General features: G+C 38.8%; 1 protein-coding gene across 1 annotated transcript in view; it reads right to left on the bottom strand.

Annotated features, from left to right (window-relative positions):
• Positions 1–882: 882 nt before the first annotated feature.
• Positions 883–19,494, bottom strand: part of ATP10A (ATPase phospholipid transporting 10A (putative)) — a 109,494-nt gene continuing 90,882 nt past the window's right edge. The window contains exons 11-21 of the mRNA XM_015638393.3: positions 19,076–19,179; positions 18,778–18,904; positions 16,415–16,599; positions 14,730–15,048; positions 12,716–12,792; positions 9,143–9,268; positions 5,818–6,018; positions 3,592–3,672; positions 3,397–3,501; positions 2,864–3,051; positions 883–2,189 (exon numbers count right to left, since the gene is read on the bottom strand). Coding sequence (XP_015493879.1) covers positions 1,484–2,189; positions 2,864–3,051; positions 3,397–3,501; positions 3,592–3,672; positions 5,818–6,018; positions 9,143–9,268; positions 12,716–12,792; positions 14,730–15,048; positions 16,415–16,599; positions 18,778–18,904; positions 19,076–19,179 — 2,219 coding nt within the window. The 3' untranslated portion in view covers positions 883–1,483. The remainder of the gene's footprint in view (positions 2,190–2,863; positions 3,052–3,396; positions 3,502–3,591; positions 3,673–5,817; positions 6,019–9,142; positions 9,269–12,715; positions 12,793–14,729; positions 15,049–16,414; positions 16,600–18,777; positions 18,905–19,075; positions 19,180–19,494) is intronic.

The following is a 19,494-nucleotide window of genomic DNA, read 5'->3' on the forward strand; positions in this document are numbered from 1 at the left end:
GCTCTTATTTACATTGCTTTCATCTCTTCCTTTCATTGGCATTTTACAGTATCATATTATCAATTCAGCCTTTGGGAAAGAGGCCAGTGTACATAAATCTTTGGAAAAAAAAAATCCTGAGTGGATTAGCAAGTGACAGATGGTAGGCACTGTGTCTTACCACACTGAGGCAATCCACAGGGTAGGCAGGTTGCCAGGCACAGAGTATGGCATGAACAAGTTGTGGCTGTATTAAAACTGATGGCAAGCAATACAAAGGCCATGAAAACCTGCAATGAGGAGAAGAAGTGCAGTGGATAGTTCATCTGTGGTCATGGTGACCAGGTGTGAAAGAACCAAGCAACATTCCAGGCTAAAGCCCCTGGGATCCATCAGTCTGGCACAGGGCAGCCACACACCCATGTACCAGTGGCAGTCTGGGATTTACAACCATGTGAGGTTGGCTCAGAGATAAGCTCAGAAAGCAGCTTCCTGCTTTTGGGGCTGGAGATAGCCTGCTTTACACCAGGCTCAAATACCTCTGCTTAGCATGTACCCTCAGAGCTGGTCATTCGGCTTCACCGTCCCCAAGGACTCGATTTAACCTGGCTGAAACAACAGAAAAGGTGTCTCACAAAATTCCACTCTGCCTGTCCTTCACTCCATGAACAGGCAGAACAGACCTCTTTGGTAACAGTGGCTGTGGTAGTGCTCCAGCTCCCAAGATCACAGGCTTCCCAGCTCAAACTCTACAGCAGACATGAGGCACCAGTTCTTTGCCACCAAATCATTCCTTACAAACAAGCAGCGAGCTTTTTGTACAGCATGATGCAAGGCCACACTAGCCAAACACCAGCTACTCCAAGGGAAGGGCTGAGTTACAATTAATGCCAGACTGGGAAGTCACTTTGCAATATGGATGGTCATTTATTTATTGTTTTATCACAACACATCGAATGCTATGGATGCAATATCAGAACATGGTGTCATTTATAAAATAGCAGTATTATTAATGTGGTGGTAGGATACTGTTAACATTTACAGAGAGGTGTATAATAATTCCATAGCTTTGCCTCAGTGATAAAATACACTGGCAAGCAGATGATGGATGGAATATAGTGACTCTTTATTAACATGTTTTTTTCCTCCTTGATTACTGAATGGCCTATAATGATATCAGTAATTGTTGCTGAATCTAATCCTTTCAAATATGGTAGATAGATCCTTTGCTTTTACAGTACGTGTCAGAATAAAAGAGAAGCATCTGAAAAATAAAGAAAAGGCATTTCCTTACAAAATGAGATGAAAAAATAAAACAATATAAATGGAACTTTCAAGTGTTTCTTTTTATATTTAAAGCTCTTATTTCAATAAACTGTATTTAAACATTCTTAAATAATCATTCTGTACCTTTGATTTTCTGTTTCACCTTTGGAAACATATAGAGTAATCTCACTATAAATGTGTGCAAATAAAAAATATATAAATATATTTATGGCCCACATCATAAAAAGGTGGTCTCGGAATTTTCATTTTTACAATGATCAGTTTGGGTTCCTTTAATTTTGTCCTGCAAGCAATTTGAGCTCTCTTCTTTTAAGCCTTTGAAGTCCACATGCAAAGAAGAGCCAAGCACGCAAATACTGTCCCGTGTTTCATTTTGTAAACTGCTTGATGACACCTGTAAAACAGTCCCAATGTGACTGAAGAGTGGAGTTGATGTGATCCACTTCAACAAACTGAAGTCTTCTTGGTCGACTGCTGAGCTCCATGGGAGTGTTGTTCCCACAGACAATGACTCCACCTCCGAAGTGCCACATCGAACGTCGTGAAACCCCACGGACCTTTCCAGACTACCTGCTGATGAGGGGAGCTTGTTTTCCTCATACAACACAGCACCCTGGGCAGAGGCAGCCGCAGTCTGATCCGTTTTATGTTCTGCCTTTGCGTGCTCTCGGAAAAGTGACTCCCTTGTTTGAGGAGAGGCTGGCAAAGGAGTGCTTTGGTTATTAGCCCTATAACAATGGCTAGCGTTTGAGCCAAGGCTCAGGGAGAAGCTGTCTGCCAGGAGTTGTGTCTGACGTATTGTCTCCTTTACATTCAACTTGGTGAGGAGCTGGGTGCGAGTCTCTGGGGACAGTTTACTCAACTGGCGTCCAAGCTGAAGCTGGGTGGGGAACAGAGTTCCCTGAAGGGTTCTGTACAGGAATCTGCAAGAGGAGAATGGGCATGTGAAAAGAAATGAAAGAGGGAAATACCCAATACGTTATTAAGGGAAAATATCCAAGACAAAAGTACAACGTAGAAAAACAATGCTCTACACAAGAAAGCTTGCAGATGGACAGCTCTGATTGCTGTGCTAATATTTTGATTAATAACTTAATTAGGCAGTAATAAATCTGTATCTTTAGCCAGTGATCCACCTTGTGATTACACGCAGTCTTTCATCTTTCCTGATGAGGACAGGCAACAGGGATAGATCTGCAGAGCAAGCCTCCTACATCTACAAATTGGCAAGTAGGTCCACAACATACTTATAAACATTAACGTATTTGGGTACTCTGCATTTTATGTGAGGATGGACTGAATCCAGAAGCATCACAGAACACCTCACAGGGTAGGAAACTTCTGCATGGCCTGGAGGTTTGACCACCAGTCTACAATTACCCCATTCCTGTGGTCCCTGGCCAGGAGCTGTGGTCTGTTCCTGCGGTCAGGAGCACAGGATAGGTTAGACCTGGCTTCAAATAATCAGCTGCTGAAAGAAACTGAGTTGGCTGGTAGTCAAAACAAAAGATGGGGGGTGGAAAATGTTCTTGCTCTCCCAATCAAATGCATGAAGTGCCTTTACAAACAAGAAAAGATGTGAGAGAAGATACAATACCTGGGCAGCAATGCAACAACTGGTGATATAATGCAAGTGAAATAGAACACAGGGTCTCCCATCAGCCTTTCCATGGTCCAGTAGGGATTGGATGGAGGATGGCAGACTGGGCAGGAAGCATTGTAAACCAGAGCCACGAAGAAAAATAAAATGATACTGAAGATGCAAGATGACCAGTGGAGAAAAGTCTAGAATAACAACCAAAAAAAACAACATAAGTATAATGATTCTTTATATTCTAAGAAATTTGCTGTGGCTAAATTAAATAAAAACTTCTTAATTTGTGGAGTCAAATCCATGCATGGGAAAGAGTTTAGAGCCTTCTCTAGTTAAAAATTCTTATTATAGATACAACACTACAAAGCAGTTTGCAGATCATATTTTAAAACCTTTTCCATGCTTTTTATAAATGTCTGCTAAAAATAGAATGTGCTGAGAGAAAGAAGCAACCATCTTATGTTTTTGAAAGGTGGCACTAAGAGAAGAATTATGTCTATGCTAGTGAGTTTCTACGTAGGCTGTGGGTACCTTACCCAAGTTTTGGTTTCAATAGCCAAATGCAGGATGATGGTGAAAAGAGCTATTGTGGTGATGGGAGTTCCCCAAGAAAAGATATCCACCTCTGAATCATAGTAAGTCTGTAAGAAAGAAGACAGAATTTAGCCCAAGCTGTGTTGCCAGTTCTCCTCCAAGTGCTTGAAATAGAATGGCTTAAACCAAACACTTACAAAATAGGGGATGAAGAAGCAAACCAGGCTTTGATACATAGCATCAATCATGTTCATCCAAAACATGTGTGGTTGGTACTCCTGTGTCATTAAAAAAAAGAAATTAAGAAAATCAGATCATAATGAAGATGCTGTCTTCCAGGACTGGTATTTTGAGGGGCATATTTCAAGGGCAGTTTTAAGGGCTTGGGCAAACAGCTTCATAACTTTGCCAGTCATTCAGCTACCCTGAGGGATGAAGCATGAACAGTCTACCTGCAAGTCACTCTGTTCTGAGATGAAGTATTTAGCCTTTTTGTCTTTTTTGTCCTGGCAGAGGGTGTAATTTGAATTTGATGCTCAGGCCAGGAAATATTTGTAAAGGTGCCCTATTTTATGCACTACAGTCAGATCACTAATGAACATGAATAAATGGGTTCTACATCACATAAGCAACATCATATTGGCAAAAGAGAAAACAGAAAATGCACATTTACTTAGAGAACATCCACTACAAAGGTCTCTAGTGGCAATTCATGTAGCAATATATGCTATAAATATGTATATAAAACATATATATATATATATATAAACACATCTCTAAGTATGTGCATAGAATTGCTTGATAAAACCAATATTAAACTAACATTTTGGTTTACAGAAATATAATTTCAGGGGTATGGATGGTCATATAAGGGACCTAGATATAAGGATAAATAGTTTATAAATGACAAAATGTTTATAAAATTTTGGTATATATTCTACATCTCCAACATGATGAACTATGTTCATCAGGTTCAACTAGATCTTCTTCCTTTTGTGGAAAATATCATTGTAGACTAAAAATGGGAATGGAAAAATGCTTAGAAAGAATGATGTTACTTGGCCTTCTGAACTAACATGGTTAATTACTGCATCAGGGTGCTCAGAGGGTTTGTGGAATCTCCAGTATTGGAGACATTCAAAATTGGACTAGTTAAAGACCTGAGAAGCCTCTCTAGGTTTGAAGCTGTTTTTACCAGGGGTCTGGATCAGATAGCTTCCAGAGCCATCTGAACTATTCTATAATACAACAGGCCCTTTTGGGAAGAGATCCCACCTGAAACAGGATTTTGAAGTTTTTAAAATGCCTTTTTAGGTATCTATAAAGAGAATACGATCAATAGATTAAAAAAAAACCAAAACCAACTTAGAATTATCTCTGAGCTTCTCTATGAGAAATAACTGTTCTGTGAACCTGGGAGACTTCTCAGCTTGCCAGCTGAAGACAGGCAGACATAACCTCCCAACAAGCCTTAAGGCATTACAATTTTCTATCATCCTAAAAATGTGCAAGAGAGGAAGATATTAATAGTACAGATCTTTCAAGTGTGATGCACTGAAACAGAAGAAATGTAGAAAACAGAAAACAACAGATGAAAAGGACAGAGTTTGGACTAATGGAGTAAAGTTACACTCAAATTCTCTTTTAATTTTTCCAGGAGAGTATCTAGCACTGCCACTACATGTGTGGGGTACCAAATACAGGTGTACACTTGGAGGCAAAAACCACTTACTGTGTCCTCTCAGAGAACAGCTTTGTAAGACACTTTGAAGTAGGCTTTAGCCTTCAAAACAACATCCCCACATAGACAGTTTTGCAAAACAGCAAGATTTTCCCACAGTACACTTTACCTGTAATTACCAGGAATGGTTTGGCTCAAATTCCACCTGAATTCCTTCTGTTTTCATTGTGCAATTCAAGCAGATGGTGACAAGGTGTTTTCAACAGACATTTCAGCTGAATCTATCATCTGTGACTACCTCCCTCAGAGACTAAGTTTATCGTGCTTACTACCAAGGCCATGTTTCTCTTCTTTTTCTAAAGGACTGGGAACTGAAGTTTTGAGTAAGTATTGTGAGGTTATTCTGTAAAAGCCTGCACTAGCTACAAGATGCAATCTGTTTTAGTTTTGTGGTTATTTGTGAGCCTGGACCATGAAGGAGGTGTTCAGTTTAGGCTGAATTAAATCATCCAGCCTTCTCTCCTGGCACATATTAAAAATGTAGCCGGCTGGGACTTTGTTTGCTTATGTGTATTTTGTTTAGGTGTACTTTTGGCATTTTGACTCAGATAAGAAATATCACAAAGTAATAACACTAACTTCTCAGACTGTATTTACCAGTGATCTACCCTTTGAGAGCAGGGCTGGTTTTTGAAATGAAAGATGTTCAGGAAAGAAATTACAGTAATAAAGAAAATTTTACCTCCATATTCTGTCCGCTTTTATAAAGCTGAGGTACAGCAATTAACACTTCAGCTGGCACATCCTTATCCAGCACACCAGTAATCAGTTGTGGAAGAGAAGAGAAGAATAAATTAAAGAAGATCAGATACCACTGATCAATCATTGATGAGCCAGAGAACCCGCAGTAGAACTGGTACCAGAAGAGAAGGGCCACAAACATCTGAAACAGAACAAGCAATGCTGTAAATATAACAAGATAAGGAGGACCATCATCCCACTGTGTTCTGAAACCATACACATGAGCAATCTTTGTGAGGATACCTTCTCTTTAACTCACTTTCTGATGCATGGACCACTTGGCTAAGCTGCAAACATCTGACACACCTGCAAGTCTTTGTGCTGCTGGAACCTCAGATCTTGGGCATCACACAAAATTAACTTTTAGTTCAAGTGAAACACTGAGGTGCAATTTAACTAATTGTAAAAAGCTCTCCCACCTACCACTGACCTCTAGGTAAATGAGTATTTTTCAAGAAAAATATCTTCCTCTGGGCCAAACAAGACTGAGCTACCAAAGCTTACCCTCTTCAGTACAGTTGTATGGGACATGGCAGTTTCATTCCAAAATCAAACTTATTTTGAAAATTATTTATTTTCCACACCCAAAATCAAACAAAATTTCTTGAGTAATTTCTCAAAAAGGAATTACAATAAATATGTGAATTTATATACATTTTTCTCACTGTTCCAAAACAAAATGCAGTTAATCCTGGACATAGTAAATTTTCTCTCTAGAGCCTTGCTAATCTGTCTTGGAAACAGTTTAGCTCTGGCAAAAATAGGTAGTTTGATGAAAATACTGCTGAAAATTCAGCTGAACATCTTCCTACCACCTCTACTATGGATCTTAATAATGCTCTTGAAGAAAGCTATACAAATAAATGAGGCCTAAATCAGAATTTTTTTCCTCCTGAGATTTTATTTTGTCTTAAACAAGTTTTTAATTTTATTTCAAATGTTCTCTCTTGACTCTGTATTATCTCTCTGAAAAAGACAAAAGAAATTTACATGAAGATTTTAAATAAAGAAGGTTTCCCTTCTTCCACTGCCAGATGAGGCTGTCTTATGAATGTGGTCCCAGGGAGAATTTCTCAGTGAATGAAGTATATGTCAAAAATTTTCAGTGCTGTCTTGCAGAGACAATGTATAAATGGGAAGAAGATGTGCATGCTTATGCAGTTAAAATTTTGTTTACATGAAATCCCTTTTCATCAAGCTCAGATATTTCCAGTCATGCTATGTTTTAGTTTATATTTTAATTGCATTTTTATCAGCTCCATGAAGCCAAACATCTTCTTGGATAAATCATTTAAGTTTCCAAATGGCTTTTGCAGCAATGTGAAGTTTAAATTTTAAATTATATAGGTTATAGTGGAGAATGGAAAATTTCATGGTATGAACAAATGAGGAAAAAAACCCCACTTGAGCAAACAGAAAACTTGCAGGACAGTATAGCTGTCTTGACTCTCTGTGGAGAACCATCCAGAATGGTCTCCTTGCAAAAGGTTCAGGTGCTCCTGTCTTTCTGTTTTTAAGAATCTTTCCTTAAGGCAGGCATTGTGTCAGACATATTTATGTCTATATGCTGGATATCAAACTACAGTTTAGAGTCAAAAGCAACAAGTATTTCTCAGAAAGCTTTGAAGGCTGCCAAAACACAAGCAACACAAAGAGATGTCTCAAATTATTTTCTAGCCTTCAGTCAGAAGCTTCTGAAAATGTCTTATTAAAAATGGCATGAGAAATAATACTTGTAATCAAGGGCAGCTGTACCAAAGAAAATGGAAGGTTTTACCCAAGATGAACAAAAGTGTTGATGTATAAACAGCATCTCTGGCTACTGATTGCTGGAGTGTCTTATGTGCATTACTTCTGTGTTTATTTTTTAAATTTTAATCTAAGATGGCTATACATATACCTCTTGGAAAGTTTGGATTTGATACCGTCAATGGGTATCTTGAAAACATCCAGCACTGGGGGTGGGAGTACAGATGTTCAGTGGGAGTACAGATGTTCAGCATCATTCAGGATCAAGCCTTTTAACTGATGCATCTGAACACAACCACATATTTCACTGCTGTACTTCAACAGGTGGCTCTCCCCTCAGTACAGCATTCCTTAAATCTGCTTGCTATTTCTGACTCAGGCAGTGGCTCAGATCACAAAGTCCCTTCATTCTTCTGTTTCTGAAAGGGCACTTGCATGCAGTCCCTGCTTTGACCACAGAAGGTATTTTAACATGCTTGTTTTAACAAAAAGACATTTCATTAATCCTTTAGCACCCTTAGGTATTCCAGTGATGTCCAAAATTTTGAGCAAATTATGGTTTTCTTCTCATAAAAATTGAGGACTAGATTAAAATTGCAAAGCAACTTTTACAAAACTGAAAGCCACTTTTTTCTGATACTGAGGACAATATCCAGTCTCCTGCACACAATTCATACATTGGCCTCTGAAGCAAACAGAGGTATGAGAGCTCCAGCTCTCCTCTTTTTCTTGCTACTTTACTGGAGCTTTGCTCCCAAGGTGATTTGTAGCTGTTGCAAGTGAGCAAATATATGTGCCTGCCAGTGACTCCCACACAGGTGGTGGTATTCTTGGTTTCCTTGTTAGGCTGTTTTCAATCAATCACCTTTGTACTCCAAGATCAATGCAAAGGGCCTTTATTGAGGCCAAGGGGTTGAGCTGCTTCTGGCTCGATGCCCAGTACTGGATTGAGTCCTGTTTCATACACCAGGGAGGAAACACATACCCGTCACCTGTTCTTTACCACCGTGTACTTCATTTCTAATGAACTCTTTTGATTAGTTGGAAATAAGATAAATAAAGAAAAAAAACCTTCCCAGACTCTGCATCTGAGACACAGAGAGCACTCGAATAATCTCAAGTCACTAGGCAGTACGTACAGTGATTCATAAACAATGATAAGATACAGTCAGGAAGAGCAAACACACTCAACTGCTACTTGGGACTAATGCTGGATGGCTTTGGCATTGAAGACTCCTGTATCCAGCCAGCTAAATTCTGCAAAAGTGCTCTTTAAAGAAACTTTTCTTCAGCAGTTCTTGTTATTTGTGTTACCTAATTTGCACATTCAGCAGCACACTGTAGCTGTTATGGAGTGGGTCCCGTATTTCTGCAAATGGCAGCCAGCTGTCTTTCAGCTCTGCACATTTCTTTGCAGCTTATTTATAAACCATTTGAAGGCTGACCTAATGCTCACTTAGCGCAAAATAAACCCTGGAAACATGTGGTTCCAGAAAGCTGCCAAGTCAAACACTTACTGCATTTTTGTAGAAGAAATACAGCACCATGTTGGCGAGTCGGGAGTAACACCAGTGGCCATGAACAAGCAAAAGTTTCTCCAAATGCCTGAACCTCGGGATTGCAAAGTCGCTTGCCATCACCGCCTTTAATGAAACAAAAGTTGAAATCATTATGGTAAAGCAGCACCTTCAACACTAACAATTAATCTAGTCATATTCTCGACTCCTACAGTCAGTGGAAGTTGTACTCATGAAGAATGAAATTCACGACAGTGCTTATGAAATGCAGCTATTGCTGCATGGATTTGAAATACTCATGAGCAAACGCGGCAGCTTGGCAGGACATGCAAGGCAAACCAGTCCTCACCCAGAGGAGATTACAGCCTACATTGCAGATGGTGACAAGCAACAACAAAAAGCAAGAGGTGGGCGAATGGCTGGCAATTGCAGTTTCACGAGGATGAAGGCTCAGGGTTCATGTGTGAACACCTTGGTGGCTGTATCTTTCTCTGTAAAAACGACAGTGTACTTACAAAGAAAAATGAATTTCCAGAGAATAAGATAAGAACAGCATAATTAAGTGATTGCATCATACTGATTTGACTTTAAAAGACAAAACAATAGAAATATTAGTTTTAATTTAATTTGCAGACCTCATTTATACAGTTTACTTGGCTGTCCTATCAGTATTTTGAGGGATTTTTAAAATTGCACATTTTCTGTAACTGTGTATGAGAAAAAAATCACACTAGATGAGACTCCTCTGGGACTGTGCAGACTGTCAGATGACACTGACAAAATGAATCACAGTTTCCCTATAATTCTGACTGAATTTCAGGGTACTGTACACTAGATGAGACCTACTTATGTTATCATGGTTGTTTTGTGATTTTCCTTTTCCCTAGGACCACACTAAGATCTTGTTTAGTATTATTTTACATTTCATTTTCTACTTTGGTATCACCTTTCTTCTCACAATTGAGTTCAGCAAAAACAGGAGGAAAGGTGAAAAACTCCAAAAGAGCCGTATCTTCCTCACACTCTGCTGGGTATATTTTGGCTATATTTTTAAATGAGAGACATATTTCCTTTTAAATTTTCCTAATTCTCTTTCTTGGTAAAACATCAAGAGGGCTCAGTTTTCCCAAGTAGGTCCTTGTAGAAGCTATTAAAATAAACTCTAAAACAGTATGCAAAAGAAGGTGTAAGAATTCATTGCAGTTTCAGCAGCAGATATATATATAAGGATATATATATAAGGACTGAGACACTTTTTAATATGTTGACACATCCTAGGATTTCTCAGGTACTGAGACACACTTGTTATTACTTCCCTGCACAGAAGTCTGATTTGTCTTGCAGACATACAGCTATCTTGCAGTTTGAGGAGAACACAGCTATGCTGTCTGCTTCCTTGTCCTCCACCTCATCTCAGCCTTTTCCAATGTCAAAACAAAACCGTTAGCTTCATTTGTGCTTCTAACATAGTACTTCTCAGCAGACTGTGAGAAGTGTCACGATTTTTTCCTTTTTTTATTCCATTTTTATTATGGTGAGGAACACAGAGAGAAAGATATGTTATCCAACTACATTTGCATGTTTACTTAAGCTCAAAAATACCCACTTGATTTTCACATTTTATTTTTTTTTCCTTCCAGCTCCACATGCTTCCACAGAATGTGGAAAGAAAATAAATCAGACAGTATTGCTGCCTTAGGCTTCTAAATGCTCAACGCCTTCTGAGTACCTGCGTGTGTACAATTCTGACAGCTGTTTATAGTAAAGAGGTCTGTGTGGTTCCTTAGGACTTGCAGTAAGGGAAGGGATCTATAAACATCTTCCACTCTGCTGAATTTTCATTTAGAAATAAAACCAGGTAGTTTAATGAGTTAAGGAAAAAATAGCTTTCAGATGTGGATACACTGCAAAAGCCAGGGGGATTTGAGGACTGGTTATTTTAAGTGTATTAGCTTAACTGAAAGTGGCATAAAGGGGCAAGGAGTAAAAAGAAAAAATCCTATGAGCAGTCTATGTCTGCATTAGGGAAAAAAGTGATCTGAATTAATACATAAATGAGAGAGCTTATTGTTAAGTTATTAAGAGGTGGTAAGACCCATGAAAAAAGTTTCCAGCAAACTTTTTGAATTGATTGGTTTGGAGGGAAGCCTGCAAAACCAGCCTTCTCTGAGCTCTCTGAAGCTTGGACTGCCTGCAGAATGATACTGCAGAAGTAATGCAGGATTTGAAGACACACATAGATTGAAAAGTGTATGATAAATAAGAAATATATAATTATTGTGTATGATAACTAAGAAATACTGACTTTTCTCTAGTGACCTGTCCTAGCTTCTGCTGATCTGGAGTCAGAAAATGCATAACATTCATACCCAAGTTCATAACTCACTTAGACTTTTGTTTCATAAGTTTGTGTGTTGACCCAAATAAATTACAGCATTCATGAAATTCCATGAAATAAAACTCTATAGCCAACTTGTGTACTGTGTGAAGGAGATCTCTCTTCCCTTTTGAGCAAAACATCCAGCCAATGTTGCAAAAAATGCAATTTGGGTCAGAGAACCACCCACTGGTAACTAAGTTAAGGAGCATGCTCATCTGCTCAGGTCTTTAGGATGTAAACACTTCCCACTTTCCTTGTAGAGCTATTTGACATATACTCAGCTACTCTGTTTTCTCACGCAATCAGCTGCCCAAATTCAAGGCAGGTTGTGGAGGTGCAGCATCCTTCTCATTCTCTGTGTCTTACTGCCACGTCTGGTCTGAACACTGCAACTGATCTGCACTAGCAGTAGAAGAGGCTGAGATAACACACACATCCTATACATACAGATCTCTTCTGGGGAGAGAAGTGCCTCTTACACAGTGGTAAATGCAGTAATTATAGGTGGAACACATCCAGAAGGAAAGCAACAAGGTAAGCAACCTCATCCTGCCATTCCCTGTGACTAGAAATGAGGCCAAACCGAGACCTGCTGTAAGGTGTAAGGAGCAGTGGTTCTGCAAAGGGCCGCAATTTCTACTTTCTTTACTGTTTTGCTGTCTGAATAAGCTGAGTGAGTGAGATGTGTGGGTGACTGGGTTAAGTGTCACCACCACACCATGCAAATAATCTACATTAATTGTACTGACTTGTGCAGCCACTCCATAGAAGTATACCCAAGAGAGAAGAGAATAAAAGCCAGCATAAGACAAACATTTATTTCCTAAATAATGCATAGCTGAGCTTTTTTTGTCCTTTAAACAATTATTTAGCTAATTATTTTTTAATCATATTGCTTAGAGGGATGTGGTAAGTTCAATTTTCTGAGAAGGCAGAGTGTGTGTAAACTCATCACAAATCTCAGAACAAGTGTGAGGTCAAACTCAAGCTGAAAGAACCCTCATAAGACAGAACTTATAAACCGAACTTACAGACAGAACTGGCAGTCCTCAGCACAACTTGCTGCTTTTCCTTTATTTGTGCTGACTGTCCAGAGGCAGCCTGAACAACCTGACCAATCTGACAATCTGACCCACCTAAGTGGCTGTTTCATGCCGTCATGGGAGTGCTTTCCACTGCACAAGCAACATTACCTGCATGCCTTCTTGACCAGAGATCCCCACACCAACATCTGCCACTTGGATCATGCTGACATCATTAGCACCATCACCTAAAGATGACAAAATGCAGTTTTGTTGTCACTAGAAGAACAACAACAGTTGGCAGCAACAAAACAAAGGAAAAACAGTTGTTATTGAGTGTTGGTTGAGTATATTGAGACATTTACTAAATGTTGGTTGGGTATAGTAAGGGAGATGTGCAGTAGAAAAGGATACACCTTTAGAATATAAGGTTCAAAGCTTGCAAAATTTCCAGGAAATTCTGATCTTTTTAGACCTTTTTATCACAGGACAGTAACAATAAAACAAATCCATCTCTTTTTAATACCTAAAATTCAGGTATCAGGCCTGAAATGCACCAATGGTAAAAGAGTAGAAGGCTGAGAATAAACGTCCCCAATACTGCTTCCTGATTTAGAGTCTGCCTGCAATCAGGTATGACTAAGAATTAAATGTGCAAGAAGGCCTAAAGCCAATGAAAATGTCTACACTGTAAAAATACTAAAGGAAGTTAAAAAGCAGATGAATGAAAGAAAAAGTCAAGAGTAGGGTTGACCAGTCTGAGATCTTTAATACACCCAAGAATGGCAGATTTAATTAGGATGGTTGCAGAGCCACCACCCCCTACTCTGCTTCTAACCACGACACGACAAGTGACAGGTGCCATAGACAGGATACCAGAATGAGTATCTAGTTCTTAACCTCTTAAACTTGTAGCCAGTGTACTAATGGAAAATGATATTGTATTAGCTTATGACAAGACACTTGGTCTAAAAGTCCAGTGGCTGAGGTGCACACCACATGTCACCATTACTGCTGGCATGTGTAAGAGTGGTATCCTCTCACCAGACAAAGCAGGTATCTTTGTGACTGTGTGATACAACCCAAGTTATGGGTTGTATATAATGCTGGTTAAAAGAGAGGATGCATACAGCTAGGCTTTAAGCCTGAGCAGGAGCTTAAGCTCAACTTGTAAGCTTAAGAATGAAAATACAAGCTGCCTAGTCTCCACTAGTGTTTTTAAACATTTTGGATAATTCAAGTTAACGAGCCAGATGTTTTTTACAACATATGCAGACGATTATGTCCACAGTCAGTTAGCCAAATATATGAATTCAGTAGGGGGGAGGCATATTTGAGCAAGATACAATATACTGACCATGAAGATTGTGATAATCAATACATACTTAGTGATGTTGATGTCACACAAGTCTGGCAATTATTATATGTACTTAGGGTTTCTCACAGCCAAGTCCCACCCACATGTGTTCCAGCCATAATTAATCACACAGATAGATGAAAGCAAGTGTACTTGCGACAGTATATGCTGAAATCGTATCTTCTAATGAAACATGAACCTAAACTTGAGATAGGGAAAGAAGAGCTAGTTGACTTGTGTAAAAATCATAGAAACGTGGAAGATCCTGTCAAACCTAAGACAGATAAACTGCCAAAGTCTCCCCTCTGCCTTTGAGTGATTAGGTGGGAAAAGTGTAAGTGTTGGCATAATACCAGTTGTAAATCCACTCTCTATAATGACAAGGCCAAGTCATAGCCTTTGCTGTATGGCTGACTTGTGATGATAAACACAGAACCTTGAGTTTAAGCATGATCGCATGAAACAGCACTGAGCAGAGTGTTTTTTGGGGTGTAACACAGTGATTGCAAAATAATGTTTTGCACAGCATAATGTAACCCAGTTTTTCACAGCTGTGTTCAGACATGTCAAAACCTCTTAGCATAACTGGGTCCTGATTACCTAACTTCTGTAGGAAGAAATCCCAGCTACTACTCCAGAGTTCTATCCTGGTTTTGATTAAATATGGTAGAATAAATATATTAGAATTGTCCAACATGTTTTCAGACTAAACTGGAAGGCTGTTTCAGCTGTGAGGCAGCTGGGAGGGTCCTATTCCATGTCAAAAAAATCAAAATTTTCAAGTCACAGTATACATCAAGGCAGGCTAGTATAAACTGAGGTATTTACCTATTGCCAAGGTCATTGCTTTGAGTTTGTCTCTGACTAGTTTCACTACCATGCTCTTTTGGAGTGGGGTAGAGCGACAACACAGTACTGAACGGCATCGCTTGGCTAGTGCAAGAAATTTATCTTCTAGTGCAGGTTCCAGGGCATAAGCTAGAGTCCTTCCATCAATGACTAGGCCCAAGCTGGAAAGCACAGAGGAAGAGGGTGGATAGAGAGGGGTGAACCCAACAGTCATGTTTCCAGGAGCTCCGTCTATTGTGTTTGAAAATTTAGACTGTACGCATTGCAGACACTGTTCCAGCAAGACAGCACATGTCTCCTGAAAAAAAATTCAAAATAGAAATGCTTGAGAGAAAAGAACATGTATTCAAAGGCCTCTGTTTGCTATAAGTTTAGGTATAACTAATATGGGCAATGTATTATTTGCTGCACTGTTAAAAGTTTTGATTTCTAGTAATCTTCTACTTGTTCTGAACACACTTAATTCTTGCATAAGGTATAACAACAGTAAAGAGTAGAAAGGCTTAAAATCTAATTCTTCTTTAACATGCACTTTTGTATGCTAAATTAATTTCTTTTAGCTCCTTCTCAGAATAACAGTGCTAGGAAATGATATATAATTGGTACCAAGTTAAGTAGGGTGATGAACACCATTATGGTGATGAGCACCATGTATACGCCCACAACTCAGATCAAAGAGCTATGCATTGTTAAAGGCCAATTAAAGGGTTATTTAAGCTGAAATCTTTCTCCTAGCCTTACTCAACTAGAAAATGTTATTGAGAATATATGAACATTTAGAAGAAATGCAATTGGTCTTACAGCAAAGTATGACTAAAAAGAAAACGCATGGAAAATTAATTTACCAGTTCAGTTGATACACCCAAGAATGGAAAATGCTGTTCTCTTTTCTTTCTTTTTGAATGAAATTGGAGCTGAATACTGATGGCCTACCTCTCCTCTGCTGATCTGAAGTCCAATTTTATCACCCCATAAAAGGACTACAGCACTATCAGTCTGGTTCCTTGTGTGTTAGATCGTATCAGTAAACTCTTTGTGACTGCTTGCAACAAGGTGAGCACAGGAAAGATCAGTAATTCAGAAGGATTAGAAAAGGTCTGTTAGGAAGCAAGGCGTTACTGTAGATGTGGTTTTCTGCCTCTCACTGTTAGCATCAAAATTTAAATATTGCTTCTATCTCCAGAGAAAAAGCCACCTGAGAAAACATGAATGAGTTATCTAAATACTACATTTCAGTGGCATAAAATAAAGCACAAATTCTCAACAGGTTATCAATTGCTTTCTTTCTCAACATGTATTTAATAACAGGTTGCTTTTTAGACCCATTAGTGCCAATAAACAGAAACAGGGATGTTTTGAAAATGCATACCAAAGAAAGTGATTTATGCTGCTATGGCATATTTTCATTCATGGTGGAGTTAACTACACACAATTACATGTTCTCACTAAGGCTGTGATACATGAGGCTATGGTTTAGAAGCATGATTCACTGAGAAGTATTCAAAGACATATCCTACCTGAAAATTACAGATGAAGCAGAAAAAGAAGTAAAAAAAAAAAAAAAAAAAGAGGAAAAGGAAAAAAGCCATCAAACTTTTAATTGCACAAGTTAAAAATAAAGCAAAACTAATTCATTAGTCAACTTGTATACTGGATCTGCTTACTGGTGATTCAGCATTCAAAGTGATGATTTCTTCATCGTGATCTAGAAGCTTGCAGGCGTATGCAATATTAACAGCTGTTTCTTGCTTGTCTCCAGTAAGAACCCAAATCTGCAACCCAGCTTTGCGCAAGCTTGCAATGGTTTCTGGAACACCATCCTGCAAACGGTCCTCTATGCCAGTTGCACCTAAGCACATAAAAAAAAGCAAAATATTCTCTATTAAATCAACACCTAGGGTTGCCCTTAAATTTTAAGCTTAGATTAAAAAACAAACAAACAAAAACAAACCCCAAAACAACCAGCAGCCACTTTTACTGGGAGACAGCTAAACTATCAATGGTTGCAAGATCTGGGCAGCTTTTTGGGGGTATTGAGGAGGAAGAAAGGAAAGTAGTTGCGGTAAACAGTTGCATCAACAGTAAACAACAAATCCAGAATTCAAAATGTCAAAAGCAACCAGATGCCACTCCTAGTCCCAGAGGTTCACAAGGCTTATTGTCTCTATGCTCCATATCCACATAATTTCTTCTGAATGTTGCTAGAGAAGCTACTGGTTCTTGGAGATCATTTCAATTCCTAAAGGTCTTAACTGCCTTTTCTCAGCAACAGAGTGAGTCACTAGAAATTCCTCTTTTAAAGGCGAGTAACAGCTGGACTGCAGCTTGGTAAATGAGACTGCAAACATAAACCTTTTTGTGCCTTGTTGCTGCTCTTTGCTCTTGCAGAAAGACACTGGTGACCAAATGAGATATAGCAGAGAATGAATCATAAATCTGTTGACAGCGAGGCGAGAGTAAAATGTGTATTTTCATGCTTTCAATGCATCTTTCTACCTGTTATAAGAGAGTGGGTATCTGTTTCGCGCTTACATAAATCAGCTGTTTGAGACAAGATTTTCATATATATGAAAAGTGGCAAAAAGCCACTCAGGACCAAGCTCAGTGTCACCACTGGTAGATCAGTGCTCCACTGAGCATCAGAGCAACTTGTGAGGAAATGCAAGCCCTGCCACTAGCAAATGAGGAAGTGACAGACATGCAAGTTACCTGGAACAGCAGGAAAAACAAAATAAACTTTTCTCAGCTAATTATTTCTTCTCTGGTTCTTCCTTTAAAAAAGAACAGTTAACAGTAGAAGTCCCCTTAAGTCCGAGCGCCAGTCATTTACATGAAAACACATTCATAGGGCAATGTTGGGAAAGCTTTTGCTATTCAAATGAAGAAAAATATATTCCAGACTGAATTTTTATTCCCACAACCTAATGATGACTGATCATTGCAAGCTACAAACCACAGTATGAGGTTCTTGGGGAATGATTGATCTGATAGTTTACTACTGGCCAGAGCTCATTTATTTGTCTAGCAGCTTAATTTCACTTTTTTTTTCCCTTTTTTTTATCACCTTAGACTGCAGCCAGGGCCAACAGGTACACCCATGGTGGGATCTTGATTACTCTGGTCTGAATTAGGAAATTCATGCCCCCCTTTAAGTCAGGGAAGAAAACCAGACACTTTAAGGGCACGATAAATCTAATCCTAAAGCAGGTACCTAAATCAGACCAAATGAACCACACTTTTTTTGTCTCCCCACTGGTTATATGTTGAGCCTTAGAGATGTGTAGTAGATGCATTAGGAGTTGGGTGAGGTGGATCTATCTCCCAGAGACAGGCATGTGGGCAATTGGTGAAGGTTTTTTTCTCCAGCAGTGGTATGGCTGTGCCAGTTTCTTTGCCAGAGAAAGCAGCTGGATGCATGGTGTACCAGTATATGTAAATAAACTTTAGAATCTCAGTGCTTTCAACATCTCAAGTCAAAAGAGTATGACTTAGCTCTTGCAATACTTTTTACATACACTGATTTTAACTGAAACCCTTTGCCACAGATACACAGGCCGTGAGTGCACTGTGTATCACACCCTGATGTATATGAAAGTTGATGCCTCTCACAGATGCAGTTTCTGAGTTTTGCTTTATGCGTGTCTCTGGTGCCCCTGGAGTCAGGGAAGTCTCTGACATGTTGAAGAAGCACTGAACTAATGAAATTCTGTAGACAGCTTGGGCCAGGTCTCCTCTTGTTTAGAGCAGCAGCTCCCATTTATGATGTTGTGTCAAATTCATCCCTAGTATTACTCCACTTGTTTCACTAGTGCTAAAATGTTGGCAGGAGTAAGGAAAACAGGGTATGTCTTTCATATTTATTATATCCTATTCCTTTGTGGTGCTGCACATGACAGCCATGATAAAGTCACACGGAAGCCAATTTCTATACTGTCAGAAACAATTTAAAGGGAAGAATGGATTTCATAGCCAAGCTTTCAGAATTTTTATCACATTTTAATTTCATGTCCAGCTCTCATTTCATTACCTAGCAGATGCAGATTCTTCTCTATCCGCAGTGCTGACTGAAACAGAAGTTCTTCGCGATTTTCAATAGAGGATTCTGCTTCTAAATGAGTTTTTAACCAACAGCCATACTCTTCCTTGCTGAGAACCTATTACAAAGAGCATGTGAGGGCACAGTCAATATGATGTGATGGCATTCATAGTTTACTGAATAAAATGAAAAAGAGGTTATGAATCAAGAACAATAAAATAATAAATACCTTCAGTAATCTTTGTCAAGACTCTCTTTAAAAGCAAACTAAAAGCCTGCATTTACTTACTCTTTTTGCAATACAGAGGGTCCGCAGCCCATCTACAGCATAAAGATTAAGGTAATTCTGGGTTTTGCTTCGGATTTTTTTTTGATGTTTGCCCCGAGGGTCATCTAGATAAGAATAAAATCATAAATTACTCGTTGAAAAATAACAGCAGCTGAATTGCCTCAGAGAATAAAAACTTGTATATAGTACTCACTGTACCAGCACTTTATAACTGATACTTTTAAAGAGGTGTTGATATTTCCTGGGAAACTGAAGTAAAACATTCCATTAAAAAAGAAAAAAGAAAAAAAAAAAGAAAAAAAAGGAAAAAAGTCTTTTTGTTCTCTTTTCTGTCTTCTTCAAAAAAGTCACTGTGAATGTACGTGAGAAAGATCTTTTTTTTACTCTTTAAGTATTTCTTTTGCCTGAATATTTTAAGA

This window comes from Parus major, chromosome 1 (genome assembly GCF_001522545.3).
Source record: "Parus major isolate Abel chromosome 1, Parus_major1.1, whole genome shotgun sequence".
NCBI classification, from domain to species: domain Eukaryota; kingdom Metazoa; phylum Chordata; class Aves; order Passeriformes; family Paridae; genus Parus; species Parus major.